This window comes from Giraffa tippelskirchi, chromosome 6 (assembly GCF_054371585.1).
Source record: "Giraffa tippelskirchi isolate mGirTip1 chromosome 6, T2T-mGirTip1v1.2.pri, whole genome shotgun sequence".
NCBI lineage: Eukaryota > Metazoa > Chordata > Mammalia > Artiodactyla > Giraffidae > Giraffa > Giraffa tippelskirchi.
The window spans coordinates 76,248,678-76,268,292 of record NC_137280.1 but is presented as its reverse complement, the minus strand read 5'-3'; the positions used below and the strand labels follow the sequence as shown (position 1 = coordinate 76,268,292).

General features: G+C 54.4%; 1 protein-coding gene across 26 annotated transcripts; it reads right to left on the bottom strand.

Moving 5' to 3' along the window:
• Positions 1 to 671: 671 nt before the first annotated feature.
• On the bottom strand, positions 672 to 19,504 carry HSF1 (heat shock transcription factor 1). 26 transcript variants are annotated; one of them, XM_081497279.1, is made up of 15 exons: positions 19,215 to 19,504; positions 16,212 to 16,262; positions 5,529 to 5,637; positions 5,122 to 5,258; positions 4,775 to 4,932; positions 3,559 to 3,634; positions 3,431 to 3,492; positions 3,248 to 3,344; positions 3,037 to 3,173; positions 2,686 to 2,955; positions 2,255 to 2,338; positions 1,573 to 1,678; positions 1,429 to 1,494; positions 1,273 to 1,342; positions 672 to 1,170 (listed from the first exon to the last, which is right to left on the bottom strand). In XM_081497279.1, the coding sequence occupies exons 1-15, from the start codon at positions 19,329 to 19,331 to the stop codon at positions 965 to 967; spliced, it is 1,746 nt and encodes a 581-aa protein (XP_081353405.1). In that variant the 5' UTR covers positions 19,332 to 19,504; the 3' UTR covers positions 672 to 964. The 26 variants fall into 26 exon arrangements, with proteins under 26 accessions (XP_081353405.1, XP_081353406.1, XP_081353413.1 ...); XM_081497280.1 differs by having other exon boundaries at positions 4,775 to 4,899; XM_081497287.1 differs by having other exon boundaries at positions 672 to 1,162; positions 4,775 to 4,899.
• Positions 19,505 to 19,615: the final 111 nt, after the last annotated feature.

Here is a 19,615-nt window from a genome sequence, read left to right as displayed (position 1 = left end):
CTAGTGGCTCTGCTGCCTGGGTTGGAAAGCCTGAGGCTGTGCCAGGCAGGTGTGCCCTGACAGGCAGCCGTGGCCCAATAAGATGGGTGCCCGAGGTGGTGCCTGGGCAGCGGACCCAGTTGTGCTGCCCCTGCCCCAACCAGAAGCCGCTCCAGCCCATGGTGGTTGTCTGGGAGAGGGAGGCTGGGGGGCTGGGCCCTGTTTGGTCTCCAGGGGGGTATAGGCAGCCTGTCCCTGACCCCTGCTTCCCAGGCAGCCACCACCCTGGGCCTTCCTCATTGGCAAGGACGGTGAGCAGGGCTGAGCTGGGGGTGCGGGGCACTGCGTGGGCTCCTACATCATGTGCACCTCTGCACCCCTGGCTGCCTGACTCAGGAGGTGGGTCTGCTGCTTTCACTCCAGACCCACAGTGCTGAGCTGATGCACCCACCTGTGTCCCACCTGGTCCTTTAGTGTGGACCTGGCCACAGGGATCCTGTGGGTCATGCTGATCCCGTCCTGGTCCCTTCATAAAGAACTCTTGAGCACATGCGGCCCAGGGGAGCCAGCAGGCTCTGGCGTGCTGGGTCCACCTGCCTCCCTCCAGCCCCTTTCGAGACCCTGTGCCCCTCAGCATCATGCTCCCCCCACCCCCCAGCACTCCAGCAGGAGAAACAGACAGGGAGACCACACACAGAGCTCGTTGTTTATAAATCTCTGCCTGGCTCATCGGTCTGTCCGTCCATGTATATATCTGTATATCTCTATGGAAGGGGAAAGGGGGACTCTCGTGTAAAAATCCAAAATACAATTCTGTGAACACCTGCGTCCTGGTCAGTCTGAGTGTGGCCGTGAAGCCCAGGCAAGCCGTGGCTCACAGGGCTACGCCCTCGGTGCTGGCCAGGGTCCATGCCTCCCTGCCAGCCAGGGTAGTCTAGCTCCCCAACACGAGCCCTGCCCAAGGCCGGCTCTCCTCCTGGGGCTTCTAAGAGACAGTGGGGTCCTTGGCTTTGGGGGGCTCTGAGCCTGTCAGCAGGGAGATGGTGGGGTCATCCGAGTAGTCGTCTCCCTCGGAGAAGTAGGAGCCCTCCCCCAGCTCGAAGAGCACCGGCAGGTCGCTGCTCCCCACGTCCACGGGGCCCGGGTCCAGCAGCAGCAGGGGCTGGGCGGTGTAGTGAACCAGCTGCTTCCCTAGGGGTGGGACTGGGTCAGGGTGCTGGCAGGTGGGGGGCAGGTGGGGGGTGGGACTGGGTCAGGGCACCGGGGTGGGGTGGGGCGGGGGGCTCGGTTCACCTGAGTCTGGGCTGCTTTTCTCTGCCTCCAGAGGTCTGGGGGGCTCCTGGGGAGAGAGGAGCTCCTGGATCTGGCAGGGCAGCATGAGGGAGCACGGTGAGGGCTCCCGCATGGCCCGTCCCCCCGCGACCCCCCCCGCCCGCCCTGCCTACGCACGCTGGCCAGGCTGCTGTCAAGGTCGGGCAGGCTCATGTCAGGCACCGTCACCGAGGGGCTGAACAGCTGCAGGGAAGGGGGGACGGTCAGACTGCCCTGGGAGTGGGGCGGGCAGGGCGCAGGGCAGGCAGGGCCGGGACTCACGTCCAGCAGGGTGCTGGTGTCCACGCTGAAGCCGTGGCTCGTCAGCATGGTCTGCAGATTGTCCAGGTTGGAGTCCATAGCGTCCAGGTGGTCGCTGAGCTCAGTCCTGGCCAGAAGGAGGGGAGCGGGTGATGTGGCGTCCAGGCACCCCCAGGTACGATCCTGCTGGCCCTTGCGCCTGGCTGCCAGCCCGCCCCGCTCAGGCTCACAGGAGGCCCTGAAGTGGGCCCCACCGCACAGCCCATCTGGGCCCGGTGGGGCTGGGACGCTTGGCCACCGGGGTGGTGGCTCAGGCTCCCCCCTCACAGCGAGGCCCCTTGAGGCCTCTGGCAGTACAGCAGGCTGGGCCGGCCAAGACGGCAGGGGGCTGAGGAATGCAGTGCTCAGGAGGGCTGGGGGCCCAGCTTTTGGGGTTCAGCCACGCTTGCCCTTCGCACTGGAGGACAACAGGAGGGGGAAGCTGTGCTTGGCAGGGTGGGGCCAGCCTCCCCCAGCGCGCCAGGAGAGAGACTGGGCCTGCCCTTGTGAGGCTGGCCAGCCAGTGACTCGGGGCACCACCTCGGGCCCCAGAGGAGGGGTGGGGGGAGTCTCTCAGCAGGCCGGGCAGGGGTCTGCTCTGAGGCTGGGGAAGGGCCCGAGCTCTGGCGGAGCCCTCCTCCCGCCCCAGTGGGACAGCGCTAACCCTGGGTGGACTCGGCCATGCAGAAAGGAGGAGGGGCAGGGGAAGAGGCGGGCGACCCCAGACATCTTTGGAGTGCGAGCCAAACTGCAAGATAGAAAGACAAGAGCCCCCCACTGCCGGTGGGGGCCAGGCGGCCTCCAAGCCCCCACCCTGCTCGCCCACCTCTGGGGCGGCAGGACAGACACAGACTAGGCAGCCTGAGGAGGGCGGCTTGGGGCAGGTGCACCCGGCACGCGCCTGGCTCCCACGGGGCAGGCGCTGCGGGACCCCCGGGCTGGCAGGTCTCCCTCCCCAGCTCTGTGCTCTGAGCCAGGTCGGCCAGCTCCCCCTCCGTGTCGAGGGCCTGCGGGCACGCATGTCCAGCCCTGCACTGTCCTCGTCAGAGGCCTGCTGTGCTTCCAGAGACAGCAGGGCGCGTGGAAGGCACTCACTTGTCCAGGCAGGCGACGCTGAGGCACTTCTCGGGGGCTGAGGCGGGCAGGGGAGAGGGGGGATGGCCCCCGGTGTCCAAGAGGGGGGTGGTGGAGGTGGCGGGCATGGGCTCACTCTCCCGGAGGATGGAGTCAATGAGGGTGGTCGGGGACAGGGGCGTCTCCACCATGGAGGACGGTCGGCCAGGGCTGGCATCCTCTGCCCGGGGGCTCCGTGGCGGGCTTGGAGGCTCCTCCTTGACGCGAACCAGGGGGCTGCTGGACAGGGGCCTGCCCGTGGGGCACACACGTCAGCGGGCGCCTCTGCCAGCCCCACCCACTCCTGCCTGCAGGGAAGGCGCTGAGCCGCACCTCTCATCTACACTCCTGCCCGCAGATGCCAAGGGGCTGCCGGGGGCCAGTTCGGTGATGTCGGAGATGATGGGTCCGGAGCTGGCGACAGCGTCTGGGGAGTAGAGGCTGGAGCCGCTGTAGGCTGGGGAGGGGGCCTGCCACCGAAGGGAGGTGAGCATGGGTGGTGCCAGCTGTGCCCCCACCCCCACCCCAGGCGCCCAGAGCTCACCGGGTAGGGGCCCGGGCCGTGGATGTGCTCCAGCGAGTACTGCCGGCTGTACTTGGGCATGGGGTGCGCGGGGCCGCCATCGTTCAGCATCAGCGGGCTGTGGGGAGGGGCGGGTGAGCAGTGGCCCGGCCTCACGGCCCCCGGGTCGCAGCCCCCGGGAGACGGGCGAGCCCTGTGCCTCACATCTTTCTCTTCACCCCGAGGATCCGGTTTGACTGCACCAGCGAGATGAGGAACTGGATGAGCTGCAGGGGGAGAGAAGGTCAGCCCGGTGCGGACAGGGTCCCCCTCCCCGCCGGCCCGGCGCACACCTTGTTGACGACTTTCTGTTGCTGGGCGTGCTTCTGCCGCAGGCTGGCCACCTCTCGCCACAGGGCCTCGTTCTCGCTGCAGCAGACCAGGCATGGTCAGCGGGCGGCAGGAGCCCCGGGACATCCTGCTCCACTGCGTGCCTACCCACAGGCCAGGGGCCAGGCCAAGACCCCAGGGCCCTCTCGGTCACGGTCAAGGTGGCAGAGCCTCCGAGCTCTCTGCCTGGACCGAGGATGGGGGTCCAGGGGATGGAGGCAATGCAGCTCTCAGGCCACAGGGCTGCAAGCGGGGGTTCTCCTGTGCCTTTAGGGGCTCAGAAGAGGCCTTAAAGAGTGCCAACGGCCACTGGAGCAGCCCACGCCCTGCTCAGCACCAGTATGTCCTCTTGACAGGTGACAGACCCTCCTACCCTCACTGTAAGAGGCGTCCCTGTCCTGAAGGCCAAGGTCGCCTGATCCTACCTCTGAATACCAGCCAGCCGTGCACTCCTGTTGGGCCCTGACATGAGTAGTTAGGCAGGGACTAGGAGCCTCCTCCATGGTCTGGGGGTGCAACAGCCTGCCCACCGAGTGGCTTTGAGGCCACCCCGGGCTAGGGTGCTTGAGGGCCCCAAGTACAGAGGAGGAGATCTAAACTGGCCGCTATGGGGGTCCTGGTGGTGGGGGTAGGGGAGCCTAAAGCTGGTTCTGTGGTGACCAGATGTGCCCCAGGGAGAGGGGTTCCAGAAAGAACCCGCAGTGCCTCCTGCACCAGGCCTCCCGAGAGGTGACACATGCTGACTGGCGCCAGGCGCATGTGCGGGCAGCGTGAGGAGCCCGAGGGCACAGCTGGCGACCCAGCTCAGGCCCAGCTCTTCTGGCGACCACAGGACCACATCTGACCCCACCTCCCAGGAAATGAGTCCAGCCTGGCAAGGGCCAGGAAGCTGTGAAGTCCAGACGTGGCCCCGGCCCGGGAATGGAAGGCCCAGAGCCCGCAGGACCAGGGCTGGGGGAGTGGCCTTGCCAGCACCACAGCCTCCACTGTCACTCTGCAGGAGGCCTCTCACGCCCCCACTGCCATTGCTCGGCAGGAAGTTCTTTCTGGAACCCTTTTCCCTGGGCAGGTCTAGTCACAACAGAACCAGCTTTAGGCTCCCCCCAGACCGGATCCCCCGCGGTAACCCCACCATCCCACATGAGGCACTCCCTGCTCCCACAGCGTCCCAGGACCTACTGCTTCATGGCCAGCAGCTTGGAGTCCATGCTCTCCTGCTTCCCCTTCATCAGCTGCACGTCGGTCAGCAGCTTGGTGACGCTGTCCTGGCGAATCTTTATGTCCTCGCTCCGCAGGGTGGACACCTGGGTCCCCGGGGGAGCAGTCACTGAGATGGCCTGGGGGCGGGGCAGGATACAGCAGAAAGGGCCGAGGGGCTGCTGGGGTGGAGGGGCCTTCGCTGGGGTGGCCGATGGGGGACGGCCGGCAGGAAGCAGGCTTGGCACAGCCAGGCCAGCGAGTGGACGCTGCTCTTGCCGGCGGCCTGGGCGGAGATCCGAGACCGTGGGGGGAGAACAGCTACTCACGCTGGTCACTTTCCTCTTGATGTTCTCGAGGAGCTGCTCCTGGCCTCGCAGGAAGCATGGGTGCTGGAACTCGGTGTCGTCCCTCTCTGGCTTGACCAGGCCACCCTGCTCAATGTGGACCACCTTCCGGAAGCCATCTGCGTACAATGGGGTCGGAGCAGTGCTGCCTCAGGGCTGGGGTCTTACCCCTCACTCCAGTGAGGCCCCTGCCCTGGGGAGGACAGAGGGAGGCTGCGGCGGGCGGGGCCTGGCTCAGGGAATGCCCAGCACTGCCCTCCCAGAAGCCCTGCCTGCAGTGGCTGGGTAGTCTTAGTCTCAGGGAGACACCCTGAGACACCCCTTCCCCTTCAGGTGCGTGGGCTCCGGGATGCGCGGGGCTGTATGCAGGGCCAAGGCAGTACACTCACACATGTTGAGCTGCCGCACGAAGCTAGCCATGTTGCTGTGTTTGAAGTACTTGGGCAGCACCTCCTTGGCAAACTGGCCCTGGTCCAGCACGTGGAAGCTGTTCCCGCTCTGCCGGGAGACGTGGGGGTCACCACAGCCCCTCATGCAGGGGCTGCACCCCACACGCTGGGCTGGGTGAGACAGTTTTCACCTGGGATCCCACATCCCTGCCAGAAGCCCGCTGGGTCACACCTCAGCACTGCGGGCCCTTCCCTGAGGGGCCCCATGTCAGCTCTAATCAGCAGTTTTCTCCTATGAACAGCTAAGACCCCAAATGGAGGCAGCCAAGGAGACGGGACCTAATTTCAGGTCCTTGGGAGGAAGACAACACAACTGTGCTCAGAACTGAAGCTTGGTGCTTCTTCTTCTGGCAACTGAGATGAGAACAAGATGGAAAACCCGCTATGCTGCTCCTCCATGTCCGTCCAGACCTCGGTCCAAAAGCTCCCAGGAGGGCCGTGGCTGAGCGGGCTGGGCACAGGTCCTGCTGGGGTGTGGGATGGGGTAGGGGGAGGAGCAGGAAGGTCCCCATGGTGTCAACACGGACACACATGCGGAAAGAACGATGAAAGTGTGTGAGCTGAGGGGAAGGGTGGAAAAGGGACCTCCTACAGCTTTTCTCCTCCATAGACACAATAAGAATACCAGCAAACAATGTTCGAGTCAACTTCCTCAGAACTCTGAAAATGACCCATGAGGAGAATTTATTCAAGAAATGGTTGAATCTCAGTAAGATCCGAGAACTGTGGCATTCTAACTTGCCATGTCCCTACCTCCTCTCCTGTAGCTGAGAAAGCTAACAGCTCAAATCATGGTGGAACAAATGTTCTGGCAGCCATGGGGCTGGGGCTCATTCAAGGCCCGCACAGTGTCTCCCTGGAAGGCTCCACCTCCAAGGCTGTTTTTGATTTGACCTTTTATGCTGAAGCTCTCAGCAGAAAAAGCCTTTGCCCTAGAGATGTTTGCTGAAAGCATCAAGAGGAAATTTTAAACTCATGACGAAAAAAAAAACTCATCACGCCGAACACAGTGGACCACAGATGGAGAAAACTGGCCAGCCAGAAAATGTAAAAGAGCTAAGAAACGAGATATCAAGAAGAGCTTTGAAAAGCTCCAGAATATTCCTGGCATCCAGAAGTCACCTGTGCATGTCCGGGAGAGGTCCAAGAAGGCTCTGTGTAAGCAGGAAGCTGAGGAGAAAGTCAGGGTGCCAACGACGTGGCTGGGAGCTGAAGGCACACCCAGCACACAGAGTCTGCTGCAGAGACTGGGAGATTTATTGGTTCCAGGCACTAAAGAACACTCCTGCTCCCGGCACTGCCTGACCACCGAGCTCACTGGGTAGACACATCAGTCATCACACACAGCAGAGAAGACAAATTGCCTAGAATTAATTTAGAAAAGCCACTAAACAAACGAACAGCAACGACAGGAAACTGCAACAGATCCTGGAGGGCGGGGAAAATACGATACTGAGTTTAACAGATGCCACATCATATTAATGGAAAACCTAATGTTCAACAAAAAATTATGAGACACGCAAAGAAATAAGGTATGATCCACACACAGGGAAACAAGCAATCAAAAGAAACTGTCCCTAAGGAAGCTCAGATATTGGACTTACTAGATGAAGACTTTAAATTCAAGTATTTGAAATATGTTCAAAGAACAAAATAAAAGAAATAAAAAAGCATCTAAAGAAATAAAGAAAAGCATAAGAATGATACCTCTTAGAAGAAAATATAATAAAGACAGAAGTTACAAATATGAAAAGTCCTGGAGTCGAAAAGTGTAACAAATTGGATTTAAAATTCCCTGAGGGGCTCAAGAGCAGATCTGGGCAGGAATAACGTGGGAACCAGCAAATGTGAAGGGGTATCGTCAACTGAGATCAGAAAGAGAAGAGAATGAAGAGAGTGACACAAGGGACACCAGCAGAGACCAACACACGCATAAAGGAAAGGGGCGGAAAGAATATCTACAGAAATAATGACCCAAACTCCCCAAATTTGATGAAAAATATCTGGCAAGCTAAACAAATTCCAAGAAGGATAAACTCAAAGAGATTCACATCTAGATATCCATAATCAAAAGACCAAGGAAAAATCTTTAGAGCAGTTAGAACCAACTCATCACACATAAGAAATCCCTAATAACAGCTCCTGAATATCCACTGGAAGGACTGATGGTGAAGCTGAAGTTCCAATACTGTGGTCACACTCATTAGAAAAGACCCTGATGCTGGGAAAGATTGAGGACGGGAGGAGAAGGGGACAACAGAGGATGAGATGGTTGGATGGCATCACCGACTTGATGGACATGAGTTTAAGCAGGCTCTGGGAGTTGGTGATGGACAGGGAGGCCTAGCGTGTGCACTCCATAGAGTCACAAAGAGTCGGACACGACTGAGCGACTGAACTGAACTGAATAACAGCTCATTTGTCATGAGAAACCATGCAGGCCAGAAGCCAGTGGGATGACATGCCAAAAGTGCTGAAAGATTTAAAAAGCCTTTTTCTTTCAGCTAAGAATTCTGTATCCAGCAAAACTATTCTCTGAAGATGCCTGGGAAGGCAGCTAAGGAGATACTGTGAACCACTCTCAGGATAAACAAAGCTTAAGTCATCTAAAGTCTCTGGAAATTGTCCTGAAGGCATATAACAAATGAAGAAACACTTATTCAAGAAAATCTAAAACTCAACAGAAACAGTGAACTATGGCATTTTTGGCCACAACCTCCTTCCTCTTCCTCCTCACAGAGTCCACCTGGATTGATGCCACACTCTGGGAGGCTCTGGCCTAGAAGGTGGGGATTTCTCACCCCTCAGTGTACAACCAGCACTTTCTGTATCCTCCTGAGAGGGTGAGGGGGCAGGCTACCAGCATCTCTCATCTTGCCCAACTCAAAGGTTGAGGGTCCCCTTCTCTATTCTGCCCTCACTTACAGAATGGAGTCTCTACCCAGGCATGGCAGGCTCAGAATACTGGGGCTTTGATCACCCTCACCCTAGTTAGCCTTAATTTCTTTTTCTTGTCTTAAGGTACTGGGTAGGACTTCCAGTACAAAATCAGATAGCACTGGTGAAAACAGATTTTATGCCTTGTTCTGATCTTATGGGGAAAGCATTCAGTAGCTTACCAATAAGTATGATGTTAGGTGTACATTTTTTGTTTTTGTATCAGGCTGAAGAAGGTCCCTGCTATTCCTAGTTTCCTGAGTGATTTTTTTTTCTTTAATATCACGAACATCAAATTTTGTCAAATGCTTTTTCTGAAACAAATAATATGATTGTGTGGTTTTTCTTTAGATTGTTAACATGCTGGGTTATACTGATTTAAAAATCCTGAACCATCCATACATTGCTGAGATAAATCCCATTTGCTGTGACGTTAGTCTTTTTATGTACTGCCAAATTTGATTTGCTAGTTTTATTCTTGCCTTGAGAACCCTATGAACAGTATGAATAGGCAAAAAGATACGACACTGAAAGATGAACTCCCCATGTTGGAAGGTGCCCAATATGCTACTGGAGAAGAGTGGAGAAATAACTCCAGAGAATGAAGAGATGGAGCCAAAGCAAAAACAACGCCCAGCTGTGGACGTTGACTGGTGATAGAAGTCAAGTCTGGGCGTGACTGGTGATGGAAGTAAAGCCTGATGCTGTAAAGAACAATATTGCATAGGAACCTGGAATGTTAGGTCCCTGAATCAAGGGAAATTGTAAGTGGTCAAACAGGAGATGGCAAGAGCGAACACTGGTGAACACACATTTTAGGAACCGGTGAACTAAAATGGACTGGAATGGGTGAATTTAATTCAGATGACCATTATATCTACTACTGTGGGCAAGAATCCCTTAGAAGAAATGGAGCAGCCCTCACAGCCAACAAGAGTCTGAAATGCAGTACTTGGGTGCAATCTCAAAAATGAAAGAATGATTTCTGTTCGTTTCCAAGGCAAACCATTCAATATCACAGTAATCCAAGTCTATGCCCCAGCCACTAAATGCCAAACAAGCTGAAGTTGAATAGTTCTATGATTACCTACAAACCTTCTAGAACTAACACAAAAAAAAGGTGTCCTTTTCATCATAGGGGACTGGAATGCAAAAGTAGGAAGTCAAGAGATACCTGGAGTAACAGGCAAGTTTGGCCTTGGAGCACAGAAAGAAACAGGGCAAGGGCTAACAGAGTTTTGCCAAGAGAATGCACTGGTCAGACCAAACACCCTCTTCCAACAACACAAGAGAAGACTCTACACATGGACATCACCAGATGGTCAATATTGAAATCAGACTGATCATATTCTTTGCAGCCAAAGATGGAGAAGCTCTATACAGTCAGCAAAAACAAGACTGGGAGCTGACTGTGGCTCAGATCATGAACTGCTTGTTGCAAAATTCAGACTTAAATTGAAGAAAGTGGAGAAAACCACTAGACCATTCAGATATGACCTAAATCAAATCCCTTAAGATTATACAGTGGAAGTGACAAATAACTTCAAGAGATTAGATCTGATAGACAGAGTGCCTGAGGACTTATGGACAGTTTCGTGATATTGTAAGAGGCAGTGATCAAGACCATCTCCAAGAAAAAGAAATGCAAAAAGGCAAGATGGTTGTCTGAGGAGGCCTTACAAATAGCTGAGAAAAGAAGAGAAGTGAAAGGCAAAGGAGAAAAGGAAAGATATCCCCATCTGAATGCAGAGTTCCAAAGAATAGCAAGGAGAGATGAGAAACCCTTCCTCAGTGTTCAATGCAAAGAAATAGAGGAAAACAACAGAATGGGAAAGACTGGAGATCTCTTCAAGAAAATCAGAGATACCAAGGGAACATTTCATGCAAAGATGGGCACAATAAAGAACAGAAATGGTATGGACCTAACAGAAGCAGAAAATATTAAGAAGAGGTGGCAAGAATTCATAGAACTATACAAAAAAGATCTTCATGACCCAGATAATCACGATGGTGTGATCACTCACCTAGAGCCAGACATCCTGGAATGTGATCAAGTGGGCCTTAGGAAGCATCACTATGAACAAAGCTAGTGGGGATGATGGAATTCCAGTTGAGTTATTTCAAACCCTAAAAGATGATGCTGTGAAAGTGCTGCAGTCAATATGCCAGCAAATTTGGAAAACTCACTAGTGGCCACAGGACTGGGAAAGTCCCGCCTTTCACTCCAATCCCAAAGAAAGGCAGTGCCAAAGAATGTTTAAATTACCACACAGTTGCACTCATCTCACATGCTAGCAAAGTAATGTTCAAAATTCTTCAAGCAGAGTTCAACAGTACGTGAACCAAGCACTTCCAGATGTTCAAGCTGGATTTAGAAAAGGCAGGGGAACCAGAGATCAAATTGTCAACATCTGTTGGATCACAGAAAAAGCAAGAGAATTCCAGAAAAACATCTACTTCTGCTTCACTGACTAGGCTAAGCCTTTGACTGTGTGGATCAAAACAAACTGGAAAATTCTTAAAGAGATGGGAATACCAGACCACCTGACCTGCCTCCTGAGAAATCTGTATGCAGGTCAAGAAGCAACAGCTGGAATCCGACATGAAACAACAGACTGGTTCCAAATTGGGAAAGATGTATGTCAAGGCTGTATACTGTCACTCTGCTTATTTAACTTCTATGCAGAGTACATCATCCAAAATGTCAGGCTAGATGAAGCACAAGCTGGAATCAAGACTGCTGGGAGAAATATCAATAACCTCAGATATGCAGATGACACTACCCTTATGGCAAAAAGCGAAGAGGAACTAAAGAGCCTCTAGATGAAAGTGAAAGAGGAGAGTGAAAAAGCTGGGTTAAAATTCAACATTCAGAAAACTAAGATCATGGCATCCGGTCCCATCAGTTCACGGCAAATAGACGGGAAAACAACGGAAACAATGACAGACTTTATTTTCTTGGGCTCCAAAATCACTGCAGATGGTGACTGCAGCCATGAAATTAAAAGACGCTTGCTCCTTGGAAGAAAAGTTATGACCAACCTAGACAGCATATTAAAAAGCAGAGACGTTACTTTGCCATCAAGGGTCCATCTAGTCAAGGCTACGGTTTTTTCAGTAGTCACGTTCACATATGGATGTGAGTTGGACCATAAAGAAAGCTGAGCATGGAAGAATTGATGCTTTTGAACTGTGGTGTTGGAGAAGACTCTTGAGAGTCCCTTGGACTGCAAGATCCAACCAGTCAATCCTAAAGGAAATCAGTCCTGAATATTTATTGGAAGAACTGATGCTGAAGCTGAAGCTCCAATACTTTGGCCACCTGATGCAACGAACTGACTCATTGGAAAAGACCCTGATTCGGGGAAAGATTGAAGGCAGGAGAAGGGGATGAGAAAGGATGAGATAGTTGGATGGCATCACCGACTCGATGGACAGGAGTTTGAGTAAGCTCCAGGAGTTAGTTATGGACAGGGAAGCCTGGCGTGTTGCAGTTTTGGGGATCACAAAGAGTCAGACACGACTGAACAACTGAAATGAACTGAGTGACTGCACTGAAAGTTTTATATAGGATATTGGTCTGTAATTTTCTTGGGACAGTTTCAGTCTAGTTATTTTGATCTAAAAATTTCTTTTTAGAAAGGTTCATAATTCTAGGAATTCTACTTCTTTAATAGACTCAAGACTAATAAGTTATCTGTCTCACCCTGGGTGATTTTTGACAGTTTGTGCTTTTCAAGGAATTGGTTCATTAAATTTACATGGAGTTCTCTGTTGTACTTCCTTATTATCCTCTTACTGCCTGTGCTGTCTGTTGTGATAAACCTTCTGATGGTCATCCTATTAGGAATTTACATCTTTTCTTCTTTTGTCATGCTACAAGTTACCAACTTTTTCAAAGATTCAGCTATTAAACTCATTTATCATGTTTTACTGTTTTCAGTTTCATTGGTTTTTCTTGTCTGTATTATTCTCTTCCTTCTGCCTGCTTTGGTTTTACTCTGCTCTTTTTTTTTTTAACTTTCATGTGGAAGCTTAGAAGCAGTTCTTATTTCCCTTTTGGCATGACTTTAGGTGGATCTCTCAGACAGGAAGCGTTTGGTGGAAGGATGGGGAATGTTGGCACAGCAGATGGAGATTCTCAGATGGAAGATGAGAAAGAAAGCAAGGCTCCTACGGAGGCTGCGCGGTCACGAGTCATGATGGCAGAGGCAGGTGCCACTGAGCCTGAGCTGTTTTAGGCAGTTAGTTTGGAGGTGCCTGGTTACATAGCCATAGATAATATAACCAGTACATACATATTCTGTAGTGTTTAGAGCACTGTATTTCCACTGTCAACAGCTCATTACTAGTATGTAGAAACAATTAATTTCTGTATACTGGTGTTGAAGCCTATGACCTCACTAAATTCACTCATTAGTTTTAATAACATTTTTGTAGATTCTTTGGGATTTTCTAAGTAAATAATGAGGCTTTCTATGAATATAGAGTTTTAATTTTTACTTTCCAATCTTGATGTCTTTTATGCCATATTGCCTGACCAGGGCACCCAATACACCATTATGCTTCTTCTGCCTCCACTGAGAAAACTGTCAATGTGAGTTACATCAGGTCTTGAGTATTGACCAGACTTCCACTTACAAGGTTCCTTCCAGCCCAGGCCTTACGCCAGCTCTACCAGGAAGTCAGTCTCATTCTTGTCCTGCTCTTCCACATACAATTTCCTTTTTTTTCCATGCTGCTTTTAAGATTTTATCTCCAACACTAGTTTTCAACACTTTGATAGTGACACGCATTGGTATATTTTCTTGTGTTTTTATCTTCTTTGCGAGTCAATGCAATTCTTAGATCTGTGGGTTTACAGTTTTCAAAAAAAAAAATATTCGGGAAAATGTCTAGCTTTTTCTAAAAATAAATAAATAAACCAGTTATTTCCAAAATTTTCCTCCATCATTTAGTCTGGAACTTAAACTGTGTGTCAGCCCATGTGGTATTAACCCTGTGAGGCTCTGCTCACTTTTTTCTCAGTCTTTCTTCCTCTTTGTGATCACTGTGGATAGTTTCTTTTGCTAGCATACTGTTCAGTGATCTTTTCTTCTGTAGTTTCTAATTAAGTTTCAATGACTTAATAAAAACAAGCTTTTTATGTTAGAATGTTAGATTTACTGAAAAGCTAAGACAGTAGAGTTCCTGTATGTCCCACACCTGCTCTCCCTGTTATTAACAGCCTGCACTAGTGCATTTGCCCCACATGTCATATCGATATGCTTCATCCTTAACCAAGGCCCTCATTTTTCTCAGATTTCCGTAGTTTTTACCGAACCTCCTACTGTTCCAGGACATCATCCAAGACAGTACATTACCTTCATGTCTGCTTATGTCATGCTTGACTAACAATTTCTCAGACTTCTCTGGTTTCTGATGACCTTGATGGTTTTGAGGACTGGGCTCGTATTGTGTAGAATGTTGCTCAATTTGGATCTATCTGATGTTTTTCTCTCATGATGAGTTGAGGTTACATAAGTTACATAAGGAAGACCACAGAGGTGGTGTGCCCAGCCCATCACGGCACATCAGGGCACACCTGTCAACATGACTCATCACTGCTGGCGGAGGCCTGCCTGTCTGGCGTCTCCCCTGTGCAACAGCCGCTCCCCCCCCGCCCCCCAGGACTTCTCGGCAGGAAGGCACTGCGTTTAGCCTCCAGTGAAGCTGGGGTTACAGGTCACCTCTTTGAACGGGGAGTGAACCTAGAGGTAACCTGTGGCAATCCTTCTGCAGCGGACACTTGTTCAGAGACCTTCTGCTCACCCGCCCTCCTTCTCATATCTTCTACTTCTCGGTCTTGAGGTTTTCGCTCTACATTCTTGTGCACACAGAGCGTTTTAATAACTGTTTTAACGTTCCTGCTACTCAGTTCCATCACACCTGGGTCTGTTACTGTAACTTCTTTGTTACAGGTGACATTCTCCAAATGTGGCCCATCTGTTAGTTTCAACTGGATCCCAGACACAGGAATGTCTGAGTTCAGTTGTCCTCCTTTCAAGAGTGCGGCACCCTCAGTTCTGAAGGAAGGGATCAGCCAGATCCTTTCAGGCTTGTCTTGAAGTTCGTCCATACCGCGTCGGGGCAGCTTTTCTCTGCGGCTAACCCAGCGGCGCCCTCAAGCCGCAGCTGTTCTGATGCGCCCGCCAGGCTCTGTACTCTCAGACCAGATCCTCCGCCCTGGCTGTGAGGACTCGGATGACTCGGCCAGCCCTGGGCGAGCCTGGGGTGCCCACCGCACAGCTCCTAGTGGCTGTTCTTTCTCTGGAAGGGCAGTTGCCCAGGTCTCACCCCACAGGCGGGTGAGGCAGCATTTAGCCGAGACCCACGGGGCCTCTCGCGTAGCTCCTCCTCACTAGTACCAGGTTCTGCTAACTCTGGCCACCTCAGCTTCACCAAAGGCCAGGCTCTCAGGGTTTGAACACTGCCACACAGAAAGCCTGGGCACGTGGAGCGAGGGCTCACCCGTCCTTTCATGTAACAGGCCTGAACACTGTGGGAGGGTGAGTCCATATTGGGTGTGTCCTGCCAGCCCAACCTTAAGGGCTATTAGAAGCCTGGGAGGCCTGCTGGTGAGTCCCTCACAGGACCCAACGCCTCTTCCCTCTTGCCTCAGGATTTCAAGGCCCCTCCTTCTCTGCTGACCTCATGTCATTCCTGCAGAAGGTCTTGGCTTACTCTTGGACACAAGAGGGACTAGTGATGTGACATATGGCAGGGGAAGGGAGAAGCCAACGCCCAGCTGCTAGCAGGCGAGCAATGCCTTTGCCCCTGAAATGCAGGGCTTAGTGAATATCCAGTCTTGCTGTAAATTTGGAGCCTGTGGCCCTATTTCCTACAGAATTGTGAACACCCTGAAACGTATACAAAGTCCTGCACATGTGCACATCTTTATAGATGGAGGGTCTCTGTCTGTGAGCAGGTTCTCCAAGGGCCCCACGTCAACAGGATTAACCACCACAGTGACTCCACAGTGGCCCACCTGCACTTTTCAAGAGCCTGCCCGGAACAGAAGGCCCGCCTTAGTCCTCCAGCCAAAGAGACTGGTCTGCGTGACGTGTTCTGGGAGTAGCAGGCACGTGGTGGGCACCCACGTGTGGTGAGAACACTAGTGCTGTGTGGACACGGCTACAGAGCAGCTCTCGGTCCCCTTCCTGGCCCCAGTCTTCTCCTCAACCAAGAAGGAGACTGCTCGCACCGCCCTTGCGTCCCTGTCTTACTCAGGGTCGAGCTCTCCGGCCGCCATCCCACACTCGGGTCTCCAGGCCCAGCTGAACGCAGGGGCCTCTGCTGACTCAGTCACCGCCGGGCCCAGGGGGAGGGGCTCTGGGGCGGCTGCCAGCGCTCCCAGGTAGGGAAACCCTGCAGCCAGGGGTGCAGACGTGGGTCCCTAGCCTGTGATACCCGATGGGGATGACTGCTCCTCCCAGGATGGATCCTGTGAGCCCCCGATCCCTCCTTCTCCTTAACAAAGAACTCTGAGCACACACAGCCTGTGGAGCCAGGTGGGCTCATGTCCGCTGTGTCCACCTACCTCCCTCCAGCCCCTTCCGAGACTCTGTGCCCCTCCTCCTCATACCCCCACCCCGCCCACCTCAGCAGGAGGGACAGACAGGGAGCCCGTCCTGTATAGATCTCTACCTGGCTCGTCTGTTTCTCTGTCTGTCTGTCCACGTATATATCTGTGTATCTCTACGGAAGGGGAAAGGGGGACTCTCATGTAAAAACTCAATACAATTCTGTGAACACGTGAGTACTGATCAGACCAAGTACAGCTGGGGCCCAGCTAAGAAAGCAGGTGGGGTAGAACCAGAGCTGGGACCCCACCGGTGTGGGCCTTGTGCTGCCCTCTACCCAGGAGACACGGCACGCAGCAAGGGCAGGCGTGAGCCACAGCGGTACACCAGTGAGAGACCAGGGACTCCGGGTCCAGTTCAGCCATCCTCCTGCTTTTCATCTGTGTTTCCTAGTGTCTCTGGGACTCAGTTTCCATGTCTGTAAAGGCCAGCTGTCACCTCTGCGCAGTGCTGTGGGAGGAGGTGAACTGATGCCCCGGGGCTGGGCCTCCTGCTATGTGGAGGGCTGGACAGGGTTGCCCGGGTCCTGGGTGGCAAGTCAGGGGGCACCAGGAGCCTCCAAGGCCCCTGGTGACCCTTGCAGCCTGTGCTGCATGCTAGGCACTCCTCCAGCCTTTCTCGGCCACTGCCAACCCCCAAGGGCAGGGCGGAGGGCCTTCTGAGGCCCACCTGGCTCCCGGCCGGGAGGAGGAGCGGCCCACCTGTTGTGGGAGCCCCAGGAACGATCATTGGCCACTTCGGAGTGGCCAGGTGCGACTGGGGCCCTCCTCGAGGAGTCCCGCAGAGAGCTGGCAATCTGACTGCAGGCTGCTCTCCAGCCAGGGCCTCCAGAGCGACCCTCTGACTGCAGGCGCTCACACTGGCCACTTGGGATGGGGCCTGGTTTGGCGACACCCAGCTGCTGGGCAAAGGAGGCCCTTGCTCTTAGGGCTTCACAGTGCCCACAGCCTAACAAGAAGAGCCTCCTTCAGCAACGCACACACCCTCCTACCTACCACTCTTAACCCTGTCTTGAGGCCAGACAGGCCTGATTCACGGAGCATCCCATAGATGCAGCTGCCACACTCACTAGGTTCCTTCCCAAGATTGTGGGGCCTTCGGTCCTGCAGGGCTGTCTGAGGCGCAGCCCTGGCCTATTCTGTGGTGGCTCCACACCGAGCAGGGTAACTGACAAGAGGTCTGGGAGGGAAGGGGAAACCAACACGACTCTCCGGGCAGGGCCTCAGACTGTGCGGAAGATGCACAGTGCTGCTGGGGCTGGAAAGCTCCCCCACACCGCCCCCTTTCCCTTGTCTCTGGGGCCAAACACAGGGTCCTTGGGGCAGAATGGGGAGAAAAGTTCCAGCCGGAGGGGAGGCACCAAGAGAACAGATGCCAGGACATTCCAAGGCCTCTGGAAGCCGACTCCGGGCTTCAAGACCGCAGAAGTCTCCCCCAGCAGACTTTCTGACAGAGGCCTCAGGCAGAGGGCCATCTCCTTTCTCAGGGACAGGCAGCTCCACAGCCCCTGCCTAGCCGGGAAAAGGGCTTCCTCCCACAGCTGAACCAGTGCTCAGTTTCTGTCCCGCCTGGCAGCACCAGCCCCCTGCCCGCTGCATCCTGCACCAAGCACATCCTGGTTGGCCTAAGAACAGAAGGGAGGGGGGTCAAATGCATGGGCTCCAGCCGGCTGCTCCCACCCCCTCCAGTTTAAGTTCCAGCAGGGCTGGAGGGTGGTGCAGCCACTGTGTGCGAGGCTGTGGCAGGCTTGATCCGTCCTGCTTTCCAGCTCTAAGGCCTCACTTGGAACACAGGAAGTGGGACCTGGAGAGCCAGCCAGCAGGGCTTTGCCTGCTGCCTCACAATCTTTAAGCAGAAACATCGAGCAGATCAAGAGGTGAGGCGATTATCCCAGTAGATTAAGCTCAGAATATCCCAAAGGATCTCCGATGCTCCTCCCCAACCTGGGTAAGAGTATTTCCTGGGAGTTTAGGAGAAGGGAAAAGAAGAGAAAGGAAGAATAAAGACAGAAACATGGGGCCATTTCCTTGGGTCAGTAAAGCTTAGGGCGTTGAACAAGGGGATAGTGGTAACAGGACAGGCTGTGGGGAAGGAAGCACAGCCTCCTCCTGGGGAACGCGGCGCACAGTTACAGAAACAGGCAATAGAGATGGAGCGTGGCACACTGATGTGTTACTGGGACCAACACAAAGTGTCCCCCACAAGGACGCTGCATGATTCTGACTTTCTTTACCCACTTTGAGGCAGAGCTTCAGCAAACAGCCCAGGAACCAGAGGACCCGGCCTCCCGCTCTGGGCTCGCCTCAGCTCAGACTGCTCCTCCTTTCTAAGAGCTTAACAGTGCGAAAGCGAAGTACTTAGGAGAGTCTGGGAGAGCCAGCATCTGGGCCCTCAGAAGAGCAAGTGTGTCCGGAGGCACCAAGAGGTTCGGCAAACCAGGGCGGCCCAGGCCGCTCATCTGCGGGCCCGTAGCTGTGGCTCCGGCCTTCCCCGCCCGGACGCAGATTCTCAGCCGCAACTCCAGATAGTCTCTGCTTTACCTCTGCAAGCGGGGGAGCTGTCCTGCCTGCAGGGTCAGACCATGGAGACGAGCCTGCTGCCAGGCAACTGGAGGCAGGGGCGTGGATAAAGAGGCCCCGAAGAAACGAAAAACCAAGTGGCTCTGGGGAAACCCAGCTGTGGTATCAGGACATGAGTTCGAGACCCACCACAACTTTAGGACGTTTTGCTTTGTTTTTCGCTCCCTTTCCTTTTCCAGTAGGGCAACGCCCTCCAACACTTGTGCCAAGCCCTCATTTCCTCGCAACAGCTGCCGACCCCACCACCCTGGTAACTCATCTGAGAAGCTGCGGGGTCACCTGGCCACCACGCTCGCTACGAAACTGGGCGCTGCCCTCAAGCAAGGCGCGCTTCCGCCGTCGTCTCAGTTACTCGGGGAGAGACCGAGGAGAGGCCCTTCCTGCCCAGACCGGGGCAGCGAGCACCGAGGGGAGGCCTCGGACGCTCTTTCCCGAACCCCCTGCTGCCCGCCCCCACACCCGCCGGCCCGGCGCGCCCAGCCCCTCACCGGGCTCCAGCAGATGAGCGCGTCCGTGTCCGGGTCGCTCACGAGAGTCCACAGCTTGGTCAGGAAGGCCGGGACGTTGCTGGGCCCCGCCGCGCCCGGGCCCACGGGCAGATCCATACCGGGCGAGGCGGGAGAGGAGGAGGTAGCGACCACAAAGAGGGGCCGAGGGCCGGGCTAGCGCAGCCGCCGCTCCTGCTGCCTGGGCCGCGCTGCCGCCGCCCGCTGCGCACACACGGCTCCCGGGCCTGGCATGGCCGCCGCCATCTTGCGACGGGCGCGCTCCCGCCGGCGCCTCTCGCCCCCGTCCCCACGACGCGCGCCCGCCGGCCCAGCCCACTGGGGCCCGCCCCTCGCCCTCTGACCCCGCGGGCCCCGCCCCCGGGCCCACGCGGTCGGTTAGC